Genomic DNA, 23,609 nt, shown 5'->3' on the forward strand with positions numbered 1-23,609 from the left:
CAGTTCTACTCTGTCCTGTGGGGTCGACTCAATGGCAACGGGTTTGGGTTTTTTTGGTAATTCATACACTAGTTCTAAATTGTTTCAAAAATAAGTAAATAAGTAATAAATTGTTTCAATTGCCGTAACATTGTAATACACTCAGTATCTCCTAGAGCTGCTTCCATTTTATTATTCTTATTTTTCAAAATGTCCCTAATACTGGCAGTGTAAACATCCCTTCTCATTATTTCACCTGTTTACTTGTTTATATTTCTTCAAAAACTTTAGAATCATCTTTCAGGTTCTTTCCTTCAATTCATTGGGGATTATTGACTGGATTTGCATTGTTGTTAGGTGCCATCGAGTCAATTTTGACTTCTAGGGACCCCATGCAGAACAGAATGAAACCCTGCCCAATCCTGCACCATCTGCGCAATCATTGCTGTGTTTGAGCCCTGTGTTGCAGCCACCGTGTCAGTCCATCTCATTGAGGGCCTTCCTCTTTTTCGCTGACCCTCTACTGTACCAGACATGATGTCCTTCTCCAGGGAATGGTCCCTCCTGATAACATGCCCAAAGTATATGAGACAAAGTCTTGCCATCCTCGATTCTAAGGAGCATTCTGGCTGTATTTCTCCCAAGACAGATTTGTTTGTTCTTCTGGCAATCTGTGGTTTATTCAGTATTCTTTGCCAACACTTTAATTCAAATGCATCAGTTCTTGTTTGGTCTTCCCTCTTCATTGTCCACTTTTCCATGCATACGAGGCGAGTGGGTCAGATGCGCACCTTAGTCCTCAGAGTGACATCTTTGCTTTTTAACACTTTGAAGAGATCTTTTGCAGCAGATTTGCCCAATGCAATATGTCATTTGATTTTTTTGGCTGCTGCTTGCATGTGTGTTAATTGTGGATCCAAGTAAAATGAAATCTTTGACAACTTCAATCTTTTCTCCATTTATTTTGATGTTGCTTATTGGTCCGGTTGTGAGGATTTTTGTTTTCTTTATGTTGAGGTGCATGCATTTGCATTAGACTTCTAAATTATTTTGTGGAGAAAAACTTGATATGTCCCCAGATTTGTGTCTGCCCAGTCAAGAGTGTGGTACCTCCTACCTTTCATTCATTCATCTTTTTTTTTGTCTTATTTTTAAAATCAGCTATCGTAACAGTCCCATATTTCTCATTAACTTATTCCTAAATATCCTGTTCTTTTGCTGTCATGGAAACCCTGGTAGCATAGACTTCAAGTGCTACTGGCTGGTAACCAAAGGGTCGGCAGTTCGAATCTGCCCGGCGCTCCTTGAAAACTCTATGGGGAAGCTCTACTCTGTCCTATAGGGTCGCTATGAGTCAGAATCAACTCAACGGCACTGGGTTTGGTTTGGTTTTTTGCTGTCATTGTAAATGGCGTCTCTTCTCCTTGGGATTTTTAACTCAGTCATTGCAAATATAATCCTAATTTCAGGCTTCTCTTGAACAATCAGGAGATCTAGCAGCAACGGGCCCTGTTTCCAACATGGCAGCAGTGAGCTGACCCTTTCAATAGGAGATGCACTTGTCAGTTTACCACAGTCAGCTCTGAACCCACTCCACATATTTATATTATATGTCTGGTCCCTGTAGACAATGAATTTATTTAGGGTTGGATGAATCAGCCGTTGACATCACTGCTCAGTGCTACTCCTGCTGGCTCTATGACATCACCACCTCTGATCCCTGCCTGTCTGACCTCCCTGAATAGGATGGCCCCTGCCTTACCTGTGGGTCTGTCAGATCCTTTCAGCCCTGTCTGCTCTTCTGCAACATGCCATGGCCTCTCAGACCAGAAGCAAATGCTGCCAACTCCTCCGACCTAACTGTACCCTCCACAGTCCCAGGCAGAGTGGTTCTTGCCCCTTGTCTGAGCAGTAGCCTTAAAGGGGTTGTTTGTTTTCCTCTCATCCTTATTTGCATACCTGTGCCATCGGTTGCCACTGAGTCTGTTTGGCTCATGGCAATGCCATGTGTGTCAGAGTAGAGCTGTTCTCTATAAGGTTTCAATGGCTGATTTTTCAGAAGTAGATCACTAGACCTTTCTTTCAAGGCTTCTGTGGGTGGGCTCAGAACTCTAACGTTTTGGTTAGCAGCTGAGCACGTTAACCATTTACACCACCCAGAGACTCATATCTGTACTAAAAAACCCCACTGCCGTCGAGTCGATTCCAACTCATAGCGACCCTATTGGACAGAGTAGAACTGCCCTGTAGAGTTTCCAAGGAGCGCCTGCCGGATTCAAACTGCTGACCTTTTGGTTAGCAGCCGTAGCACTTAACCACTACGCCACCAGGGTTTCCATATCTGTACTAGTTCTCTATAAAGGTCTGCTAGTTAGGAGGGAAAGGTCTAAAATGAAAGGGTTTTGTTTTATATCTGTGGCCTGTGGACTGTAACAGCTTCAAGATAAAGCCCTCAAGGAGGATTATATTATGACTTATTAAGATACTGTTATCACACATTTGTATGATTTGTAATAATATAAATTCTCTGGAATACGCTATGCTTGCATCCGCCAGCTCAGGGGAGCTTGCTCATTTGTCTATTTTCAGCATATTTCCTCAAACATTCTGTAAGCATAGACTTCCCAAAGGTATGCTTCTTATTTCTTTTTAACTTGTTAGATATTTCCACAATGTTTATTTTATTTTTCTGTTTGAGTCACAAATCATCTTCTAACATTCCATTATTTCAACAGTGAGAACAAATAACGTGCTTAGTTAGAGATTCTCAAGTTTGTTGCCAGCAAGTAAATCAGGTTGATTAAAGAGTTTTAAATATATTGTTCCTATTAAGCGTATACATGTGAAAGAAACAGGCTATAATTAGTCTTCTTTCCAGAGATTTCATATTCGTGTTTTGTTTGAATTCTTTCACTGTTCAACATTAAGTTGTTATTCACCACCGATATGTTTTCTCTTTGGGATTTAGTCCCGTGTTTGCCTTTCTCTTTCTTTACAAATGTAAAGAAAAATATGTTGTCTTCCATCCATCCACCACTCCGTGATTTGTGTCCATTCCATTGACAGTTATTCAGTTTGGGTTCGTCACCTTATTTGTGGCCTCTTTCCCACTGGCACCTCTGTTGGCTCTGGTGAACAATATATTGGAAATAAGAGTGGACGCATGGAAAATGACAACCCAGTATAGACGTATGGTGCCAGAAAAAGCCCAGGACATCGGCGCATGGCAGCCCATCATGCAAGGAATAGCAATTCTGGCTGTGGTGACCAATGTGAGTAGACCTAGGCTTCGCAGGGTAAAGACCTTGAAAAGTCTGAAAATGCATTAGAGTGCTACCTAAGGAATCAAATGTTTGGTATCTTTTTTTTTTTAAATGGGAAGAAGATACCATAACTATCGTCCATATAAACAACATAGTTGTTGTAACTGTAATTGTTATTCTTTTTTAGAATATATTTTTTCTTGTTTAATTGTAATTGTTATTCTTTTGCAAAGTCAAGACCTCCTACAGAGGCAGTTGCCAGAAGAGTGATCATTGTAATATTGCTGCTCATATGCTATGGTTTTTATTCAATAGAAACATGATAATAGTGATGATAATAATAATCAGTACTAACTTTTAATTCTCACATGACTATAAAAGGAGTTATCCAGTAGTGTTTTTATAAAGTAGGTAGATATCCACTCATTTAGAGTTTTAGAATCCTAAAATAAGAGCTATAATTCTACCAAACTTTACTATGTATCTCAAAGTATGGACTTAAAGTAGTAACTATTTGGTGATGAAGTGTAAACACTTTGTACATTCTCAGTCATGTGTTGTCTTCCTTGTCCCCAGGGCAGAGGTTCTTGGAGGAGAGTTTAGGGCAGGTCTCATCACTCCTCCCTACCTACCCTTTGGTTTTTACTGGCCACACCCTGGTCATTGGTAGAGCAGCCTCATGCCCCGCTTGTATCCCAGCCATGAGGGGACAAAACTCAGTTGTTTACAGCCTGTAATAATTGATTATGGGCCAGTCAAAACAGTTTTATTCTTTTTGCCCAGGCCAACAAGGAGGTGGAAGGTGAGGAGCAGTTCCCACACGAGCCATTATTGGGCCTTCTTCCCCAGAACTAAAAACCAAACCCATTGCTGTCGAGTTGATTCCGACTCGAAATGACCCTACAGGACAGAGTAGAACTGTTCCATAAGATTTCCAAGGAGTGGCTGGTGGATTCGAACTGCTGACCTTTGGCCAGCAGCCCAAGCTCTTAACCACTGTACCACCAGTGTATTTAAAAACAGGGCCATTTCCTCATTTCTTCCCACGTCAGCTTTCCCAACAGAATTATTTTCCAGTTTTAATTTCTTAATCGAATCACACTTGCGAGTGCTCAGCCTTTTCCCATGAGCACCAGCAGAAGCAGAACAGACCGGGACAGTGCCTATGGGTAGGCTCCTCCATGAGGGAAGTCGCTAAGCACTGCAGGTCTAGACTCAGGGAGACCCCGAGCTGCATGATTTGGGTCCAGACAACATTTTAGAGCTTTATTGTATCATTTGTGAAATGAATGATTCCCTACCACATGTTATAAGACTAGCACACATCAAAAAGGGTGGTTGGGGGGCTCCAATGAGCTAATACATAGACTGTACAAAGCCTGGTCCTAATTCAGTGTTAGCTACTGTTATTTTACTGTTTTCATTACTGATCATCATTAATAGTGACTCTGTGGACTCTGGCGGGTGCCTTAACTAGAGCCGCAAGAATTTAAAAACGTGCCACTGTCTGGACCATAGTCACAGTCTTATACAATAAAACAAGTTACCTGAAACCCAGCTGTCACCCCCACCCCCAAGAACCCTGAGTTTATTTGAATTGCATGCTACTTCTACTTTTTTTGGAGAAAGTTGCAGATCACCCACAAAAACCAACTGCTAGGATATGTCAGTTTCCATTCACCCAAGTAGCGCACACCTTCCACATCCACTCCGCTGTGAAATGAAGATGGATATTCAGAAATATGACAGTGAGGCCTTTCAAGTTCCAAAGTCATAAAAGAATGAATCTGTCATGTTCAATCTGCTCTACTACACTAAGCAAGGCAGGAACGTGGACTTTTATGCTTTAGGAAAATTTTCAGCAACAAGGTTTGAAACTAAAAGCGTTTGTTTGACCTTCACCTAACCAGAAGATGCAATTGACTCCAAGTCCCCATTCCTCAAGCATTCCGGTTTGATTGTGTTAGGCACCTTTTCCCAGTATCCATGCCGTGGCTCCATTCCATTAGCACAGATGGAGTATTGGCTGCGCTTCCAAGGGTACTTTATGTGTGTGTATATACACACACACAGGCACACACATGCCTGCCAGTTGGTGCTACTGGTTCTGATCCAGTAATTGTTTTTTTCTTATAATTTAGACATCATGTTATAATACCCTAAGAGAACTGCTTATTGGATTGTGACATCAATTAAACTATAAACAATCCTTTTTTTTAACCATATTAGGATTTTCTACAGCTTCTAAGATGCAGGTCATGTGTATGCACGTATATATGTATGTAAGAATTAAACACGTATCTATCAACCCCTCACATATCCAGTGTGTCTCAGCAATCTACTGTGTAGCAAAAAGGCTCACTTCCCATAAGAGGAAACTTTTCACTTTAAAAAGAAGAGAATAGCCATCAGGGGGGGAGTTTGGTATAAAATCTTTCATTTTTAAAGCTGCTGGTTCAATAAATAAGCTGAGTTGACATTGTTGCATCATGCCAGAGCATCTGCTATTGAAGGCCAATTTTCATTTATTTTGATATAAATGGAAAATTGTGTTCAGAGCAGCCTGGGAAATGAAGCACACTGCATTTATTTGTACTCCTGCAGCATGTCTCTCAGAGCAGCTCCCTTCAGGAGGAGAAAGTGTCTTGTCAGAAGACAATAGAATTATCTTCCTTGTTGGAGCATTTGCAGCTTCCTAAAACATCTGCAGGTGATTCTCTAAAAAGATACAGGGAGTTAAACGAGAATAAGAAAACTTAATCTATTGAAATTTGGAAAAAAGGAAAATATTCTTGCCTCACAGTACTACCACCACCACAGACAGACACACACATACATACCCACACACTGATTTTTCATTTCTGAGGAAATGACAAAGCTGGGCCTAATAGGGGAAATTTTGCATAGAAAAGCCCCTTAGCTGTTTTTCTTGCTTTGCCTGAGATCTTGTTTGTTGGTTTGTGGTCTCACTGGGTCTAAACCACATGTTCGGATGAATACTATTAAAAATCATGTTGAGCCAAAAACACGTCTGTTCTTCTGCTTCAATTAATGACTGAATCATTTAGCTTTGTTTAGTCACGTAGAAGTTGGTTTAAAGAATATTCTCTACATTTTCCTTCACTCAAACCAGTTGTACATAGTGGAGAGGTTAAAGCCCAAATTAAAGTATTTTAGAGAAAATTCATATAATTTATGGGAGCTTTTTACATCCTAATAGCTGTCTGCCTGACCCAGACCCAGGTTTAAGATTAACCCGTATTTATTCCTTATATCTGGGAACACATCAAACTTTGTTATTTGATAATTTTTAACTTTCACAAATTTATCCATTTACTCTCCTGGAAGCTTAGAGGCCTAGAGATTTAAGAAAACAGACATCACTGCCTGAATATGTGAATGGAACAACCCCATTATAGTTCTTGCTACCCACATGTTACTAAAATTAATAACAAATTATTCTCTATTGAAGTAAAAACATAAGTATATGCAGAGAGTTTAAAATAAATCAGGCCACAGGGTTAAAATAAGAAGTCAAGAAAAAAATGTGAATTTGAAGGTAGTTATTTACTTAATCTAAACCAAGCAAAATATGTTTTATACAGCGTACATTTTATTTTCACGAGAGGCAAGTGACAAAAAATCAGTTTTGTGTGAATTATATATTGAACAATGGAACTATATTAAGTAAAATTATTTTCATAATGACCTTAGTATTACAAATACAAAAAGGCCTCTAATTCTAAACCATCAAAGAAAGATTAAAATTATATCAAGTAAAGCGCTAAGGTTGATTAAATTTTATTCTAAGTTTTTTTAATAATAATTTATGTATAATGTATGCAACAACTCCTGAGTTATCCACAATAACCTATTCTACGATCATTCTGGATAAATGGGTGTTTATTGTACTTAAGAAACAGCGTAGGCAACTATCAGGCCATTGCATTTGAACTGCAGGTGGACTTCTGGATGTTGCCTTAGGAAGTGAAGATCAAAAGGGAAGTATTCTACTTTAAAGCAGCTGCCCAGAGATTTTAGGGCATTCGCTATCTATACACGTTTCACAGTTAGGAAACAATTAAGGTTTCTGTATCTGTGATTAAAAAATATCAACTTGATGAAAACAGTAATTCTGACACACCTGTTAACCATAACTACATGGGCTCTAACTTAATGCCTCCTTTATTGTTCTCCACCCACCCAACATAGGCCATGATCATTGCTTTCACATCAGACATGATCCCCCGCCTGGTGTATTACTGGTCCTTCTCCGTCCCTCCCTACGGGGAGCACAGCCACTACACCATGGATGGGTACATCAACAGCACTCTCTCCATCTTCAACATCATGGACTTCAAAAACGAACGCCTGGAAAATCCATACTCTGGACTTGGCAACCATACCACATGCAGGCAGGTTTCATTGTTGTGTTTAAAAATGCACCTCATCTTTAGAATGACTTTTGTTGTAAATTCTATTTGGTATTATTTAAATCAAATTACTAGAGACATTTTTTCCCCACAACTTTCTTTTCAATCAGACTGAAAAAGGGATAAAAGTCAATACAGACTGGGGTTATGCATTACCCATTGCCATTGAGTCGATTCCAACTCAGCCATCCTGTAGGACAGAATAAAACTGCCCAGTTGGGTTTCCAAGGCTGCAAATCTTTACGGAGGCAGACTGCCATATCTTTCTTCCATGTAGAACTGCCTCACAAGGTTTCCAAGGCTGTAATCTGTACAGACTACCACTTCTTTCTCCTGCAGAGCGGCAGGTTAGTTCGAACTGCCAACCTTTTGGTTAGCATCCAAGAACTGTAACTATTGCGCCAGAACTTTCAAATCAAACCATAAAGCAAGATTTAAAGATGAGAGTTTCAAATGGTTACAGGGAGACCGATCCAGCAGGAAAGTCTTATATTGTATCTTAGAAATGGAAAAACTGCATGAGTTCCAGAAAGCAAGATCATTCAATTGTTCAAGCACAACTTGAAGATACTGTGCTGCTAACTGGCACCCTCACTTAAGAAAGAAATACAAAGACAGATGTAAATAACAACAGCCTAACAGTATTTTAACAGGTGTAGTAATAGGGTCGCTATGAGCCAGAATCAACTCGATGGCAACGGGTGTGGTTGTTTTTTTTGGGAAAGAGATGTAACCTGAGAGTATTCTCTGAAGTATAAAATCAGCTATGGACAATGTGGCCAGTAAAATCAGCTGTGGACCAACTGATACTGCTTGCTGACTAGATCACAGTATTTTTTTTTTTTAATCATAGAATTTTAAACCTAAAGGAGGCTGTAAAAGTCTTTTAGTCCAACTCCTCAACTCTTCAGAGCCATCACTGACTCAGAATTCTCAATAGTTAACAACCAAGAAACCAGAAATAAGCCCCAAAGAAATGTTTCAGAGTTACACATAGTACAGCCTCTTAGAATCCCACACTGAATCTGCTTACCTTTAAACTTCATACGGTTCTAATGAGTCATTGCACCCTACCAGGTCTACTAGATTAGGTTACAGGCAGAAAATTAGAGATGTGCCAGCTGAGGGAGATACACGGACAACAGTGGCAACTGACACCTGACAGCAAGGAATTAGGCAAAAGATTACAAAAAGTAGGCAGTACTCTGGAACGATTTAGTATAGTGCCATATACTATTTATATAAACCTTGACAGTGGTTTATATAAATAAATCATCTTTTTTATGAACACAGCCCTGAGAATAGGCTACATTGTTATAGTTCTATTCTTTTAAGAAAGCAAAATTTTGCCAAAAAGAAATTTAAAATACTTTCATTCTTTTATAAAGATGGATCCTTTTTTGCAAAGATGGAATCCATCATTACCATCATCTTCTTATTACATGTTAAATGAGGTATTACTGAAGTAGTTATTTCAGGGTTTTGTTGGCAAATTGAACTCTCTGAGAAAACTTATGTGATGTCCAATTTAAAAGAACATAACATGAAATATGACATCTTTTTTTAATGGGCCCTTGTTTACAGTATTTGACCATAAAAAAATGATTTCATGATATGCTTCCGCTTTATTTCTAGGTATCGTGATTTTCGGTATCCTCCTGGACACCCACGAGAGTATAAACACAACATTTACTATTGGCATGTGATCGCAGCTAAACTGGCTTTTATCATTGTCATGGAGGTAGGAAGATTATACTTTGAAGTAGTTTATAAGGCTGTATGTTTGCAAACCTTTTATTAACTTTAAGTGTGTTGCCAACTCTGTTCTTAAAATGTATGATACTTTCTTCCTTATCTCATACTAATAATTATTTTAGGACATCTATTAATCAGGTTTCACCTAAAAGACTCATAATGCTTTCATTAATCAAATGAAGTTGGTTATCTGCTTCAAAGGTTAAAAGCATGTTATGTGCAAGGGGGATTCGATTCCATTCGATTCGGTATTAATTGAGTGCCTTTTTTGGGGGGGCACCGAGCTGTGTGTTGGGCTATGAAGGGGCTTATTCCAGGTGAATAAGATCTGATCTCTGCCCTTGAGGAATTTTATTGCTATAATAGTTTTATTCTTGGATTATTAAGTATTTCTTTTATTACATTTTCATAATACACAACAGTAGTTTTTTTTTTTATTCTGAAAATTAGCTAGCTCTGAAAATTAATTAAGGCAGCTATGAATTTGCAACTGATCTAGCCAACTTTACTTCTTACCCAAGTGAGTAACTACTACCAAATTACATAGCCTCAAAATTGCTTGATTGGTGTGGTCAGTTAGGGTTATATTTAGCTGCAAGGAATAGAATACTCATCCACAGTGGCTTAAACAAATACAAACTGGTTTTTCTCACTTAACACAATTTTACTAGAAGTAGGTGGCTACTGCTGAATTAACCAGCTTATTGATGTAAGGGCTTATATCCCTAATTCTCTAGGCTTTTCTGTCATGCTTGTCACCTTATGGCTGCATTATGGCTATGCAAGTTCAGATAATATGGTACGTTCATGTTTAACACTGGGAGAAGGAGAAGGATGATGCTAGCCATATCTGTTCCTTTCTATCAGGAATCAAATGTATGCCAGAAGCCCCCATAGTGGACTTCTACCTATATCTCACTGGCAAAACCCTAGCACATTGTCCCTTCTAGCAGCAAGGGAGACTAAGACAGGAAGTATTTAGTTTGCTCTGAATAAAACTAGAATTTGTTAGTAATAAAGAAGTAGGGTAGGCTACCTGGCTTTGATATTTTTACTAGTACTTTTTTTTTTTTTAATAGCCACCAAACATCAATGGGGGAAGAAAAATAATTCATCATTAATTCACCATCATAAGTGAATTTGTGAATATGCATCTGATGTATTAGCAAGAGTCAGCAGTTTGTATTCAGATACACAGTTCATTAAGTGATATTAGACTTCTGCTTTTGACATTATGGTGAACATAAGCACCACAGTTAAGTGCTCTGCTGCTAACCAAAAGGTTGGTGATTTGAACCCACCCAGTGGCTCTGTGGGAGAAAGGCCTGGCTGTCTCCTTCCAGAAAGATTACAGCCAAGAAAACCCTATAGGGCAGTTCTGCTTTGTCACAGGAGGTCACCATGGGTCGGAATTGACTCCGCAGCACCGAATAACAGCAGCAACAGGTACTGTAAGGTGCCCTCCCACTACAGAACATCTAGAACCAGCATAGTTCCTTTGACATTGCCTCTCACCAGAAAAGAAGAGAATGTACAAATGGTGGGGGAGGGGGAGAAGGTCACAGACTAAAATGGAACAGAGACCAGTACCCTGAAGTGCAGGAGTACTCTGAGAACAATGCTGTTATCAGTGTCTCCATCCATAAGGTCAAGGAGACCAAGCCTTGTGTCAGATGCTAGGTAGAAGAGCTGAGCTTGAGACTCCTAGATTAAACCAAGGATCTAAAAAGGGGCCAGATTTGGCTTAGGTCAGTATATCCCCTGGTACCCAGAAGAGAACCTGTCTTCTCTGGGCGGGGGGGCGGGGTGGGGATAAAAGTGTCTTCAGTTAAGACTCCAGGTTTTTCTCAGATTGAGATATCAAGGAAACCCTGGTGGCGTAGTGGTTAAGTGCCACAGCTGCTAACCAAAGGGTCAGCAGTTCGAATCTGCCAGATGCTCCTTGGAAACTCAATGGGGCAGCTCTACTGTGTCCTATAGGGTCGCTATGCGTCGGGATCAGCTTGATGGCACTGGGTTTGGTTTTTGGTTTGAGATAATCAAATAGAAGCTCACAACCAAAGGTCAACAATGACCAAAAAAAAAAAAAAAAACCCACTACAGTGACAAGGGGGAATAAAATATAAGTCAAATCCACATATATCACAAGGAGAGAAGGAAATGGAAAATATGAAAAAGGGGTTAAATAATATAGAAGGCGGAATGAGAAGGAGTAACTTAAAAAAATATCTTAGAAGAAATAGAGAACAGAAGAGAGGCAATATTTGAAGAGCTAATGGCTGAGGAGTTTTCAGAACAGATGGAAGACATCAGTCCACAGAGCAGAAAGCACAACATCTATCAAAGAGAATAAATAAAGAAGAAATCCACACTTAAAAATATTATAATGAAAATGCAACACACCAAAGATAAGATCTTAGAAGTCACCAGAGGAAAACGACAGATGTCCAACCAAGAAATTAAAATTCTACTGAGAGTAGACTTTTCAAAAACAACAACAGAAGCCAGAAGAGAGTAGTCTAATATCTTCAAAATGCTTAAGAATGTAACTGTAAGCCCAAACTCAAAGCAAAATTTTCAGTAACTGAAACATCTTCCCAAATGAAAATGCCAGGCCATATGGTTTTATAGGACAGTTATACCAAACTTTCTAGAGCAGATCGTTTCAATCTTACACAAAACTCTTCCAGAGATCAGAAAAAGAGGAAATACTCCAACTCATTTTGTGAGGCTAAGAGCAGCCTTGATACTAAAATCTGACAAGAAGAGAAAAGAAAACTATAAGCCAATCTCACTTATTGACATAGATGCAAAGATCTTTTAAAAAGATGCAAACAGAATCTAGCAATGTATTTTTAAAAGATAACATCATGACCAAATTGACTTCATCCCAGAAATGGAGGGGCAGCTGAACATTGAAAATCTACGTATCTATAAATATTATTTACCTCAGAAGTAGATGAAAAGAAAAAAAAACTGTACATCAGCTTGCCTCTCTTTACTGTATAATTTCCATCAGCATTTAACATGGCAATTATCTCTCTCATCTCAAAATAAAATTCTCTTGGTCCTACTTACCCCATCAGTTCTGCCCCACTTCTCTTTTCAGCAAACACCTTTGAAAGAGTTGTCTGTCAGTCCTTGCTGTCCACAATTCCTTTCTTCCCTCTTTCTTTCTTATCACCATTCCAGTCTTGCTTTCACTCCCTCCACTTCACGGAAACTGCTCTTGCCAAAGTTACCAGTGGCCATTACTTCGGCAAATCCTATGATCAGTTCTCTACGCTCATGTTACCTAACTTAGCAGTAGCATCTGAAGCAGCCAACCCCTCTCACCTCCCTGAAACTCTTCCCTCATTCAGTTTCCAGGACACAGGTTGTTTTGGCTTTCCTCCTACCTCAGTGGCCGTTTCTTCTCTTGTCCTTGCTGATCCTTGGGACTCCGAGGAAAGGAGCACACAAAAGATGCAAGAGCACTACTAGTGTCTGAGTTCTTAGGTTTAATTTTGGGGTGGTTGGTATTTTCTGTTTTATCCCTTATAGCTGATACATATATTTGATACATTCTTTCTTACATATCAAATGTTGTTGTTGTGTGCTGTCGAGTCAATTCTGACTCACAGTGACCCTATAGGGCAGAGTAGAACTGCCCCAGAGGGTTTCCTAGGCTGTAATCTTTCCAGGAGCAGATCACTAGGTCTTTTCTCCTGCAGAGCATCTGGTGGGTTCGAACCACCTACCTTGTGGTTAGCAGCTGAGGGGCTTAACCATTGTGCCACCAGGGCTCCTTGCGTATCAAATAGTATTCTTTTATGTTTATAAAGTAACAAAATGCAACTGTTAGGCAGAGCCACAGCATTCATTACACACTGTGACATGAGAGATTGGCTATACAAATAGAATATCCACAGCCTTGCCCCAATATACTGCTGTAATGACTAGCAAAAAAAGAGTGAAAGGAACTCTGTTTCCCTCCATTTCCTTGTGGTTGACATTTTTCTTCTTCTCTCCCTTAGCACATCATCTACTCTGTGAAATTCTTCATTTCATATGCAATTCCAGATGTCTCAAAGAGCACGAAGAGCAAGATCAAGAGAGAAAAATACCTAACCCAAAAGCTTCTTCATGAGAATCACCTCAAGGATGTGACGAATATGGGGGTTATAGCTAAGAAGGTGACAGAGGTAGTAGGTAACAATTTACGACCAAAATCCGAATAAGAGCTTTATGTTCTGAGAAGCACTTTAAAGAATTTAGCTCTGTCAAAATATATTGTGAATCACTAATAGGAATGTTTAAGTGAAATCACTTTGGCAAATATGAGTCTTAACTGTTGCTATTTCCATGTAGATAATTTTTCAGTAGCAACGCAGGCACTGGAAAATGTACCACTTAGATCAAGAAGGGCATAAAACTAACCACCTGGAAATCCTAAAATGTTACTTTTTTATATAAATTGGAATTTTAGTAACACAAAAAAGTCTCTTAGTGTGCTTAAAACCATCCCTTCTAAAGCAGGATGGATTCTTTTTTCCCCCCTCTCTCTGAGTTTGATTGCGTTTTGTTCCTTTCTGTTCTCAGACATTGACCACCTTTATTTTTAGGCAGTGTTTCATTTCTTCATTTTGCCAGATCTCTTCCAGAGCTCTCTTTCCCTTAAGTACCATCATTAAAGATTAGACATGCCACTGCCTTAATAGCTTTTGTGTGATTAAAAATAGCTAAGTCAGAATTCAGTTTGAATGCTGTATTAAGTGGCAAATAGACTCAAGAACTCACAATATTTAGGTGTATTTATCACACCCTTCCAGAAAGGGAAGCCTCAGTTAAGAACACGAAGGAGTTTTGGCCTATCTTTCCATCTCAAAGAAATACTCTTAATGGATTGGAATGAAGATAGCAAGGTTTTGAAGCATACTGGTACTAATCCACAGTGACATCGTTTATCTCCAGGAGCACTCCTAGAATGTTCTGTGTTTAATCAATGTTGACCGCTTTGCAAACCTCAAAGGAATAAGATGACAAAAGTGGGGAAAGTTGCAGATTCTAATAGAGTTGTAACTCATATTGACCAGGGTAATTAATTTACCTTTTCTAAGGCTGTGTCGTTTCTTGAGAAAAATGAAATCAAGTGATTAAAATTACATTTTTATCAACTTAACAGTCCAGCAGAGAGAAGCCCATCAATTTCCCATCAGTAGATACAGGATATGTAGTAGTACAGATCAGCAAGCATCGTCGTGAATGGCTCGCTGCATAGCCAACGTGACATGAGAATGCTGTACGTGGTTGACAGAACCATAAGTGCCCTAATTGTGACCCACACTGACTGTGTTCCTTGTGTGGGGAGTACCTTCCTTACAGGGATTCTGCATGACATGGCTTTCTCTCTATATGCCAAAGTGATCAACATACCAAAGCATCTGCCGTAATGAATGTGGCTTCCTTGCACCCTCCAGTCTCTTACTCCCAGCTCAGTATCAAGTGTGTAATTGTACATTTGTACTAGAGGAGTGTTGGCGGTGGAGGAAGGTAGAGACGGGTATACCCCGATTATTCCTAATCCAGAAAAGAGACTGATTTGAGCTTTCAGCCTCCTTTAGAGTCAGACAGTTAAGGATAAAAAAAGGAGAGTGGTTTGGTCATATACCCTAACATCATCTGGAGGTTACTTTTTATGGAACCCCTGCACGACCATGCTTATTTTGCCTTCAGTTTTGTTCAGTTTAACAGCATTTGGTGCTCTTCACTGCCTTTTAAGTGCCAGGCCCTCGGAAGGCTCTGGAGAAGGCCCACAAGGCCTGCCTCTCTCACCTTGCTGGTGACAGGTCAGGAGAAAGAAGCAACTTACCCCATGTTCTGGTGGATGGGTCTCACCCACTGTGATGCTGTTAAATGCTCAGGTGCTGCAGGAGTCAAGCTACTTAGAATCCCAACAGCAAAGGAAAATGAAACATGTTTTCGTGATCAGATTCTAGAAGCTCGTTACAGTAGAGTAACTCCAGATCACAATTTTAAATGCCTGCCATTAAAGTATCTACTTTTAAACACAATATTTATGTTGGACTTATCAAAGCAGTGTTCTGGACTTTGGAATGCCCCAGTGGATCAGGGACAGCATTTCACTAACCTTGATCATGATGTGGCCAGAGAGCACTCGAGACAGGCCACCTGAGGTCTGACTGCACGGGGAGGGAGAGATGAAGTTCTTCCCACTAGAGGAAGCTATTTCTCGTTCCACACAGCCTGCACTGGGAGTGCCACTCTTCCTCTCCCCCTACCTGTGATACTGCTTCTGGAAGGGAGTGTCACACCCTCTCATATTACCTCTTCCTTCCTTCCCTGACGTGTATGACTATCTCCTAGTGTTTGATTGGACAATTACTCACTGTTTATATCAACATAGAAAAAGAAGTCTTTTTACCTTATCTCCTTGTATATAAAATAGAGTTTAAGAAGAAATGTGGATTCATGTTTTCATGGCCCCAGCTGAGAAAATCATCTTCGTAGTTTAAGACATGCAGCTGTAGACAGGAGAGAAAAAGCTCTGCATTGGTGAAGGTAGCAAATGTGATGTATGACATGCTGGCATGCCAGAAACAGCTAAGCTGTAGTGGAGACCAGGGTCGCACATGACATGGACAGTGGTAATATAAGCCTAGTGCTGACTTGTTAGCAATGAAGGAAAATAAATGTGGAGTCCGTCTGCAGGCAGTAGTGGGCAGAATCCCTGGGGAAATTGTTGGGTGTGATGATGGACCCAGGCCTGCCCAGTGTTAACCACTAGAGAAATTTTAGTTTTACATCCTTTTGTAATGCCTGTGAATTTTAATAGATTGAAGCATTAGACCCAAATACTCAGGGGATTTTTCTTTAAATATCCCTCAGATATTTTAGATCTGTCATTAGAAAGGGAACCCAAAAACCAAAACCAAACCCAGTGCCGTCTACTCAATTCCAACTCATAGCGACCCTACAGCATCCCTATAGGACAGAGTAGAACTGCCCCGTAGAGTTTCCAAGGAGCGCCTGGCGGATTGGAACTGCCGACCTTTTGGTTAGCAGCCGTAGCACTTAACCACTACGCCACCAGGGTTTCCTAGAAAGGGAAAGCTATCGTTTTTGCTTAAAAACTAAAAAAGCCATCTTGTAAACTGTCACCAAGTTCTTCTTTTTTTTACTGCATGTATATCTTGAATTTCAGGAAGCATTAGTTCACAATAGGGGGCAGAATGTGCCCTGTTGTTGAAACCTTTCTTGTACCATTTTCTCATGTTCATATTATACTTTAAGATGTTTGAAAAGTCAAAATGCATGAGCAGCTTAACTAAGCTAGAACTGAAATATTCATGATGCTTTTCATACACTGTGGCATAAAATGTAAAGTTTGTAATTAATGTTTGTTAATTTCTATGCATTTTAATATTCTTTTATAATTATGAGCATTTTATTAAATTCATTTATACAAACATTACTGTGGTCTACTCTGCATTTAATTGTCCTAATGTTTTATAAGGAACAGGGTAAATGTATACCTGATATTGAGATAGAGAGAGAGAGCTGCCATCAAGTTGATCCTGACTCATGGTGACCTAATGTACAACAGAACAAAATGTTACCCAGTCCTGTGTCACCGTCACAATCACCAGCGTGTTCAAATCCATCGTTGCAGCTATTGCAACAGTCCATTTCACCAAGGGTCTCCTTCACCCATGCTGGCCATCTGCTTCATCAAACATGATGTCCCCCTCCATCAATTCATTCTGCCTGATGACATGTACAAAGCAAGTGAGTCAGACAGTGTTCAGTTATGAGCCATAAGGTTTTCACTGGCTAATTTTTGGATGTAGATTGCCAGACCTTTCTTCCCAGTCTTAGTCTGGTAGTTTCGTTGAAACCTGTCCATCATGGGCAACCCTGCTGGTATTTAAAATGCCAGTGGCATAGTTGCCAGTATCACAGCAACATGCAAGCCACCATAGTAAGACAAACTAGGCGGGTGGTATAATTATATTTCAAATTATAATTTTCACTGCCTATGGTTAAAAAAAAAACTTTTTTTTTTTATGGTTACTTTCGACTCGACGGCAGTGGGTTTGGTTTGGTTATTTTTTTATGGTTACTTTGGAACATGGCTTTTCTTCGAGTAATTGGGGATGAGGTTTCAGCCAGGACTGCTGTATATAGTTGTTGGGATTGAGCCCTGCACAGGGGCACTAAACCAGGAGACCCAGTGAGAGTTGGAAACCAGCCCCTCTGCTCCCTAGATCATGTGTCCTACTGCTGGGCATATAGGACAAACACTGGGAAGTGTTATTTTGGCTAACTCTTGCCCTTGAGCCATGTTGAGATTGGAGGAGGGTAATTACGGCAAAGGAATCATCTGGAAATGCAGATTGGCCCACCAGGAGTGAAGCTGTGAATTTACACAGGGAAGTTTGCCCTTATTTGGTAGGCCATGGGGAACCACTGAAAGGCCTTTAGGAGGGGAAACTGGAAGCAAGACTCTGACCCATGTCCTTGATGAGAAGCATTTATTTCCCTTCAGTCCTAAAACTCTCACTTCTCTGAGGTGCTATTTGAGCCTGGGCAAGTTCAGGTTCAAGAGTCTGATAGCAGTTCTCCTGATGGGGGGCTGCTTTGCAGCATTCCACAGCATGCCTCAGATTCCACAGGGCATTCAAGAGTAAATTGAGGAGGGAAAATAAACCTGGGAGAGCAGGCCAGGACTTTGAGGCTTTCATTTTATTTGGGGAGATGTCTTCCTTTTGTTATGAAACAGGAGACTTTGCAAATGCTTTTAAAAGAACAGCGTTTCCATTTCCCAACAGACATCTAAGTTTTAAACCCCTTGCCCCCTGTTTTCCTAATACAGTTTAGCACATGGGATCTTTTGTGATAGTGGAGTGGTTTGATTTTTTTGTCACTTAGCCTATTAGAAGGGACCTCCAAGATCGTCTGGTCCAACCCTTCATTTCTCATTCACTCATTTGGGCAGTTGGCCATGATCCCTCCTAGTTCTTGCAATTAGAACCACTTCGTACAAGAATTCTGAAGCAAAAAGACTGTGATCCCTAATATCCTTCAGCCTGGATAAGCACGTTTATGGTTACAAAATAACCTGCCATTCCTTCAGCTCTTCTCAGTGCTGCTTAAGGTGAGTCTCCATTACTGATAGGGCAAACTAAGGAGAACCTGCCTGCTCTGAGGCAGGACAGGCTGCAAGTGTTGACTGCACCAACATTCAAAGGCTGACCTCATCACGGGGCCTTTTCTTCCATATTTTGAAATTGACAAATTAAATTTTGTCTTCAATATTTTGGTTCCTTTGGAACAGTCAACATCTCATATCCCTGGACTCCCTTCAAGAGAAAAAAATCATAGAGCTACAGTTTTTCCAAGACTGGATAGAAGAGAAAGGAAGAAAGGCGTCCAAAGTGTCGAAGGAAATAAAGACAAGTCAGCAATGGGAAAACTGTCTTCAGGAGGCTCCAGCAAGTAATGGAAGGCTCTGTGTTCCTTGTTTTTGCTATGCAGAAACCCACTGGGTGTAACAAGGAAAAAAAAAAAAATACTCCACTTGGTTGTGCCCAGAATACTTAAAAGCAAACATGTAAGTTGCGGCTCCCAGGAAATTGTTTAAATTGCCCTTTTCCTTGGTGAGGGGTAAATCCTGCTGAGGAGCAATCATGATCCCAGGAGCTTTCATGAAGTCCCAGAGCAGACCATCACATTAATGCACACTTTTGTTAATAAAGAGACAGGTTAATGCAGTCTTCAGACCTCTTCTTCAGTTTCCTTCCCAAGGATAAATCAGTTAATTATCTTCCTTGTTTTAATCTAAGAGATTGCTCTGAAAGCTTAGAATAAAACTGCTCCCAGGTAATATTTGTGCACATCTCCTTTGAAGCTGTATTTCCCTCAGTGTGGACAATGCGATGCCTAACACTTGATCGTGGTTCTCCACATTATAAAAGCAGAGGACCCTGCATGTCACTTTAGGGCTCTCTTCCTGGGTTTTTCTGTTGTATTCAGGGCTCCAACCCTTTGCAGTTTATCAGTCTTGTTAATAAAATAATAACACTGCTATCATTGTTTTTCAAATCTTGTCCTGCTTAACGGCTCCATTCATTTGAGGGCAACTACATTGTTGCTTAATATTATATTAATTCCCCTGCTTTTTGCCAGCTGCTGCACCTGATGGTAAGAGAGACATGGGCCCAGTGTCCTCCACCCCCGCCACCCCGCACTCACAAACCACCCTCGGGCAGCCCAGTAACTGCCTGCACAGCCAGTCTCTCACACACATTTCTTCATTTCACCAATCATTTTCTTAGAAACTGACTATGCTGTACTGTCCAAACTAAAAACCTAATCTTTTGTCATCTGTGAACCAGGGCCTGGGGCAAATGTACTCTGCCTTGCTCCCCACATGTTGTAAATGACAAGAGAATGGAAAAGAAACTTTGCCTGGGTAGAAAGTGAGGTTTGTTTTTTTTTTAATTGAACTTTAGATGAAGGTTTACCGAACAAACTAGTTTCTCTTCAAACAGTTAGTATACACATCGTTGTATGACATTGGTTAACAACCCCACAACATGTCAGCACTCTCCCTTCTCAACCCTGGGTTCTCTATTACCAGCTTTTCTGTTCCCTCCTACTTTCCAGTCCCTACCCCAGGGCTGGTGAGCCCCTTAAGTCTTGTTTTGTTCCGTGGGCGTGTTCAATCTTTCGCTGAAAGGTGAACCTCAGGCGTGGCCTCATTACTGAGCTGAAAGGGTGTCCAGGGTCCATACTCTCAGGGTTTGTCCAGTCTCTGCTGGCCAACTGGCCTGATCTTTTTTTTTTAGTTAAAATTTTGTTCTACAGTTTTCTCCAGCTCTGTCCAGGACCCTCTATTGTGATCCTTGTCAGAGCAGTCAGTGGTGGTAGCCAGGCACCATCTCGTTGTACTGGACTCATACTGGTGGAGGCTGTGGTAGATGTGTTCCATTAGTCCTTTGGACTAATCTTCCACTTGTGTCTTTAGTTTTCTTCATTCTTCCTTGCTTCCAAAAGGGTGAGACCAGTGGAGTGTCCTAGATGACCGCTCACAGGCTTTTTAGACCCGAGACGCTACTCACCAAAGTAGAATGTAGAACATTTTCTTTATAAACTCTGTTATGCCAGTTGAGCTAGATGTTCCCTGAGACCATGGTCCCTACAACCCTCAGCCTAGCAATTTGGTCCCTTACGGAGTTTGGGTGTGTCTGTGGAGCTACCATGGCCCTGCCTTGTACAGGCTGTGCTGGCTTCACCAGTGTTGTGTACTGTCTTACCCTTCACCAAAGTTACCACTTATCTACTGTCTATTGTTTTTCCATCCCTAACCTCATAACCATCAAAGATTGTTTCTTTTTTTATGTAAACCTTTGCATGAATTTTTACAGTAGTCGTCCCATACAAGATTTGTCCTTTTGTGATTGACTTATTTCACTCAGCATACTGTCCTCCAGATGCATCCATGTTATGTGATGATTCACAGATTCATCGTTGTTCCTTGGCGTTGCATAACACTCCGTTGTGTATATGTAGCACAGTTTGTTTATCCATTCATCTGTTGATGGGCATCTGGGTTGTTTCCATCTTTTGCTACTGTGGACAATGGTGCAATGAACATGGGTGTACATATATCTATCCGTGTGACGACTCATTTCTCTAGGTTATATTCCTAGGAGTGGGATTGCTGGATCATACGGTATTTCTATTTCTAGTTTTCTAAGGAAGCACCATATCATTTTCCAAAATGGTCCTATCATTTTGCATTCCCACCAGCAGTGCATAAGAGTTCCGATCTCCCCTCAGCCTCTCCAACATTTGTCATTTTCTGTCTATTGATTTGCACCAGTAATGCTGGGGTGAGATGGTATCTCATTGTGATTTTGATTTGCATTTCTCTGATGGCCAGAGATTGTTTCCTCATGCGTCGGTTAACCACTCGAATGGCTTCTTTGGTGAAGTGTCTGTTCATTTCCTTTGCCCATTTTTTAATTGGATTATTTGTCTTTTTGTTGTAGAGTTGTTGGATTTTCTTGTAGATTTTAGAGATTAGACCTTTGTCTGATTTATAACAGCCAAAAATTTTTTCCCAGTCTGTAGGTTCTCTTTTTTCTCTTTTGATGAGCATAAGTGTTTAATTTTTAGAAGATCCCAGTTATCTAGCTTATCCTCTGGAGTTTGTGTGTTGTTGCTTGTGATTTGTATCCTGTTAATGCCATGTATTCGGGCCTCTAGCATTGATCCTGTTTTTTCTTCTATGAACTTTGTAAGTTTTGGCTTTATATTTAGGTCTTTGATCCATTTTGAGTTAGTTTTTGTATACGGTGTGGGGGATGGGTCCTGTTTCATTTTTTTTGCAGATGGACACCCAGTTTTGCCAGCACTATTTGTTAAAAAGACTGTCCTTCCCCCATTTGATGGACTTTGGGCCCTTGTTGAAGATCAGGTGACCATAGGTGGATGGATTTACATCTGGGTGCTCTCTTCTGTTCCATTGATCAATGTATCTGTCATTGTAGCAGTACCAGGCTGTTTTGACTATAGTAGCTATATAGTAGGTTCTGAGGTCAGGTAGTATGAGTCCTCCTACTTTATTCTTCTTCAGTAGTGCTTTACTTATCTGGGGCATCTTCCCTTTCCATATAAAGTTAATGATAAATTTTCCATCTCTTTAAAGAATATCGTTGGTATTTGGATTGGTATTTGTAAATCACTTTGGGCACAACTGTCATTTTCACAATGTTGAGTCTACCTATCCATGAGCATGGTATGTTTTTCCATTTATGTAGATCTCTTTTGGTTTATTGCAGTAGTATTTTATAGTTTTCTTTGTATAGGTCTTTTATATCCCTGGTTAGATTTATTCCCAAGTATTTTATTTTTTTAGGGGCTATTATAAATGGTATTGTTTTCTTGATTTCCTTTTCATCATTCTCTTTATTCGTGTATAGGAATCCAACTGATTTTTGTATGTTGATCTTGTATCCTGGTACTCTGCTGAATCTTTCTATTAGTTCCAGTAGTTTTCTGGTGGAATCTTTTGTATTTTCTAAGTATAGTATCATATCATCCACAAACAGGGAGAGGTTAACTTCTTCATTACCAATTTGGATGCCCTTTATTTCTGTTTCTTGCCTTATTGCTATAGCTAAGACTTCCAACACAATGTTAAATGAGTTGTCATGAAGGGCATCCTTGTCTTGTTCCTGTTCTTAGGGGAATGTTTTCAGCCTCTCTCCACTGAGAATGATGTTGGCTGTTGGTTTTGCATAGATGCCCTTTTTTATATTGAGAAATTTCTCTTCTATACCTATTATATTGAGAGTTTTTATCAGGAATGGGTGTTGGACTTTGTCGAATTCCTTTTCTGCATTGAATGAAATGATCATGTGATTCTTTTATTTACGTGGTGATTACATTGATTGATTTTCTAATGTTGAACCACTCTTGCATATCTGGTATGAATCCTACTTGGTCATTGTGTATTGTTTTTTTGATATGATGCTGAATTCTATTGGCTAGAATTTTGTTGAGAACTTTTGCATCTATATTCATGAGAAATAACTGGTCTGTAATTTTCTTTTTTTGTGGTGTCTTGGCCTGGTTTTGGCATCAGGGTTATGCTGGCTTCATAGAATGAATTCGGAAGTATTGCTTCCTTTTCTATGTTCTGAAATAGTTTGAGCAGTACTGGTGTAAGCTCTTCACTGAATGTTTGGTAGAATTCTCCAGTGAGGCCATTTGGCCAGGGCTTTTTTTGGTTGGGAGTTTTTTATATTACCTTTTCAGTCTTTTCTCTTGCTATGGGTCTATTCAGATCTTCAATGTTATTTTGTGTTAGTTTGCTATGTAGTGTGTCTCTAGAAATTTGTCCATTTCCTCTAGGTTTTCAAATTTGTTGGGAGTATAGTTTTTCATAATAATTCTACTATGATCCTTTTTATTTCAGCTGGATCTGTTGTAATGTCCCCCATTTCATTTCTTATTTGGGTTATTTGCATTCTCTCCTGTTTTTCTTTTGTCAGTTTGGCCAGTGGTTTGTCAATTTTGTTGATCCTTTCAAAGAACCAACTTTTGGTTTTGTTCATCCTTTCTATTGTTTTTCTATTCTCTATTTCATTTACTGCCACTCTGATCTTTA

General features: G+C 39.9%; 1 protein-coding gene across 2 annotated transcripts in view; it reads left to right on the plus strand.

The window, feature by feature from the left end:
• Nucleotides 1–16,883, plus strand: part of ANO6 (anoctamin 6) — a 230,105-nt gene extending 213,222 nt beyond the window's left edge. For both annotated transcript variants that reach the window (XM_049882896.1, XM_049882897.1), the window contains 4 exons: nucleotides 3,046–3,251; nucleotides 7,455–7,657; nucleotides 9,311–9,416; nucleotides 13,447–16,883. In XM_049882896.1, coding sequence (XP_049738853.1) covers nucleotides 3,046–3,251; nucleotides 7,455–7,657; nucleotides 9,311–9,416; nucleotides 13,447–13,650 — 719 coding nt within the window. In that variant the 3' untranslated portion in view covers nucleotides 13,651–16,883. The remainder of the gene's footprint in view (nucleotides 1–3,045; nucleotides 3,252–7,454; nucleotides 7,658–9,310; nucleotides 9,417–13,446) is intronic.
• Nucleotides 16,884–23,609: the final 6,726 nt, after the last annotated feature.

This window comes from Elephas maximus, chromosome 4 (genome assembly GCF_024166365.1).
Source record: "Elephas maximus indicus isolate mEleMax1 chromosome 4, mEleMax1 primary haplotype, whole genome shotgun sequence".
NCBI lineage: Eukaryota > Metazoa > Chordata > Mammalia > Proboscidea > Elephantidae > Elephas > Elephas maximus.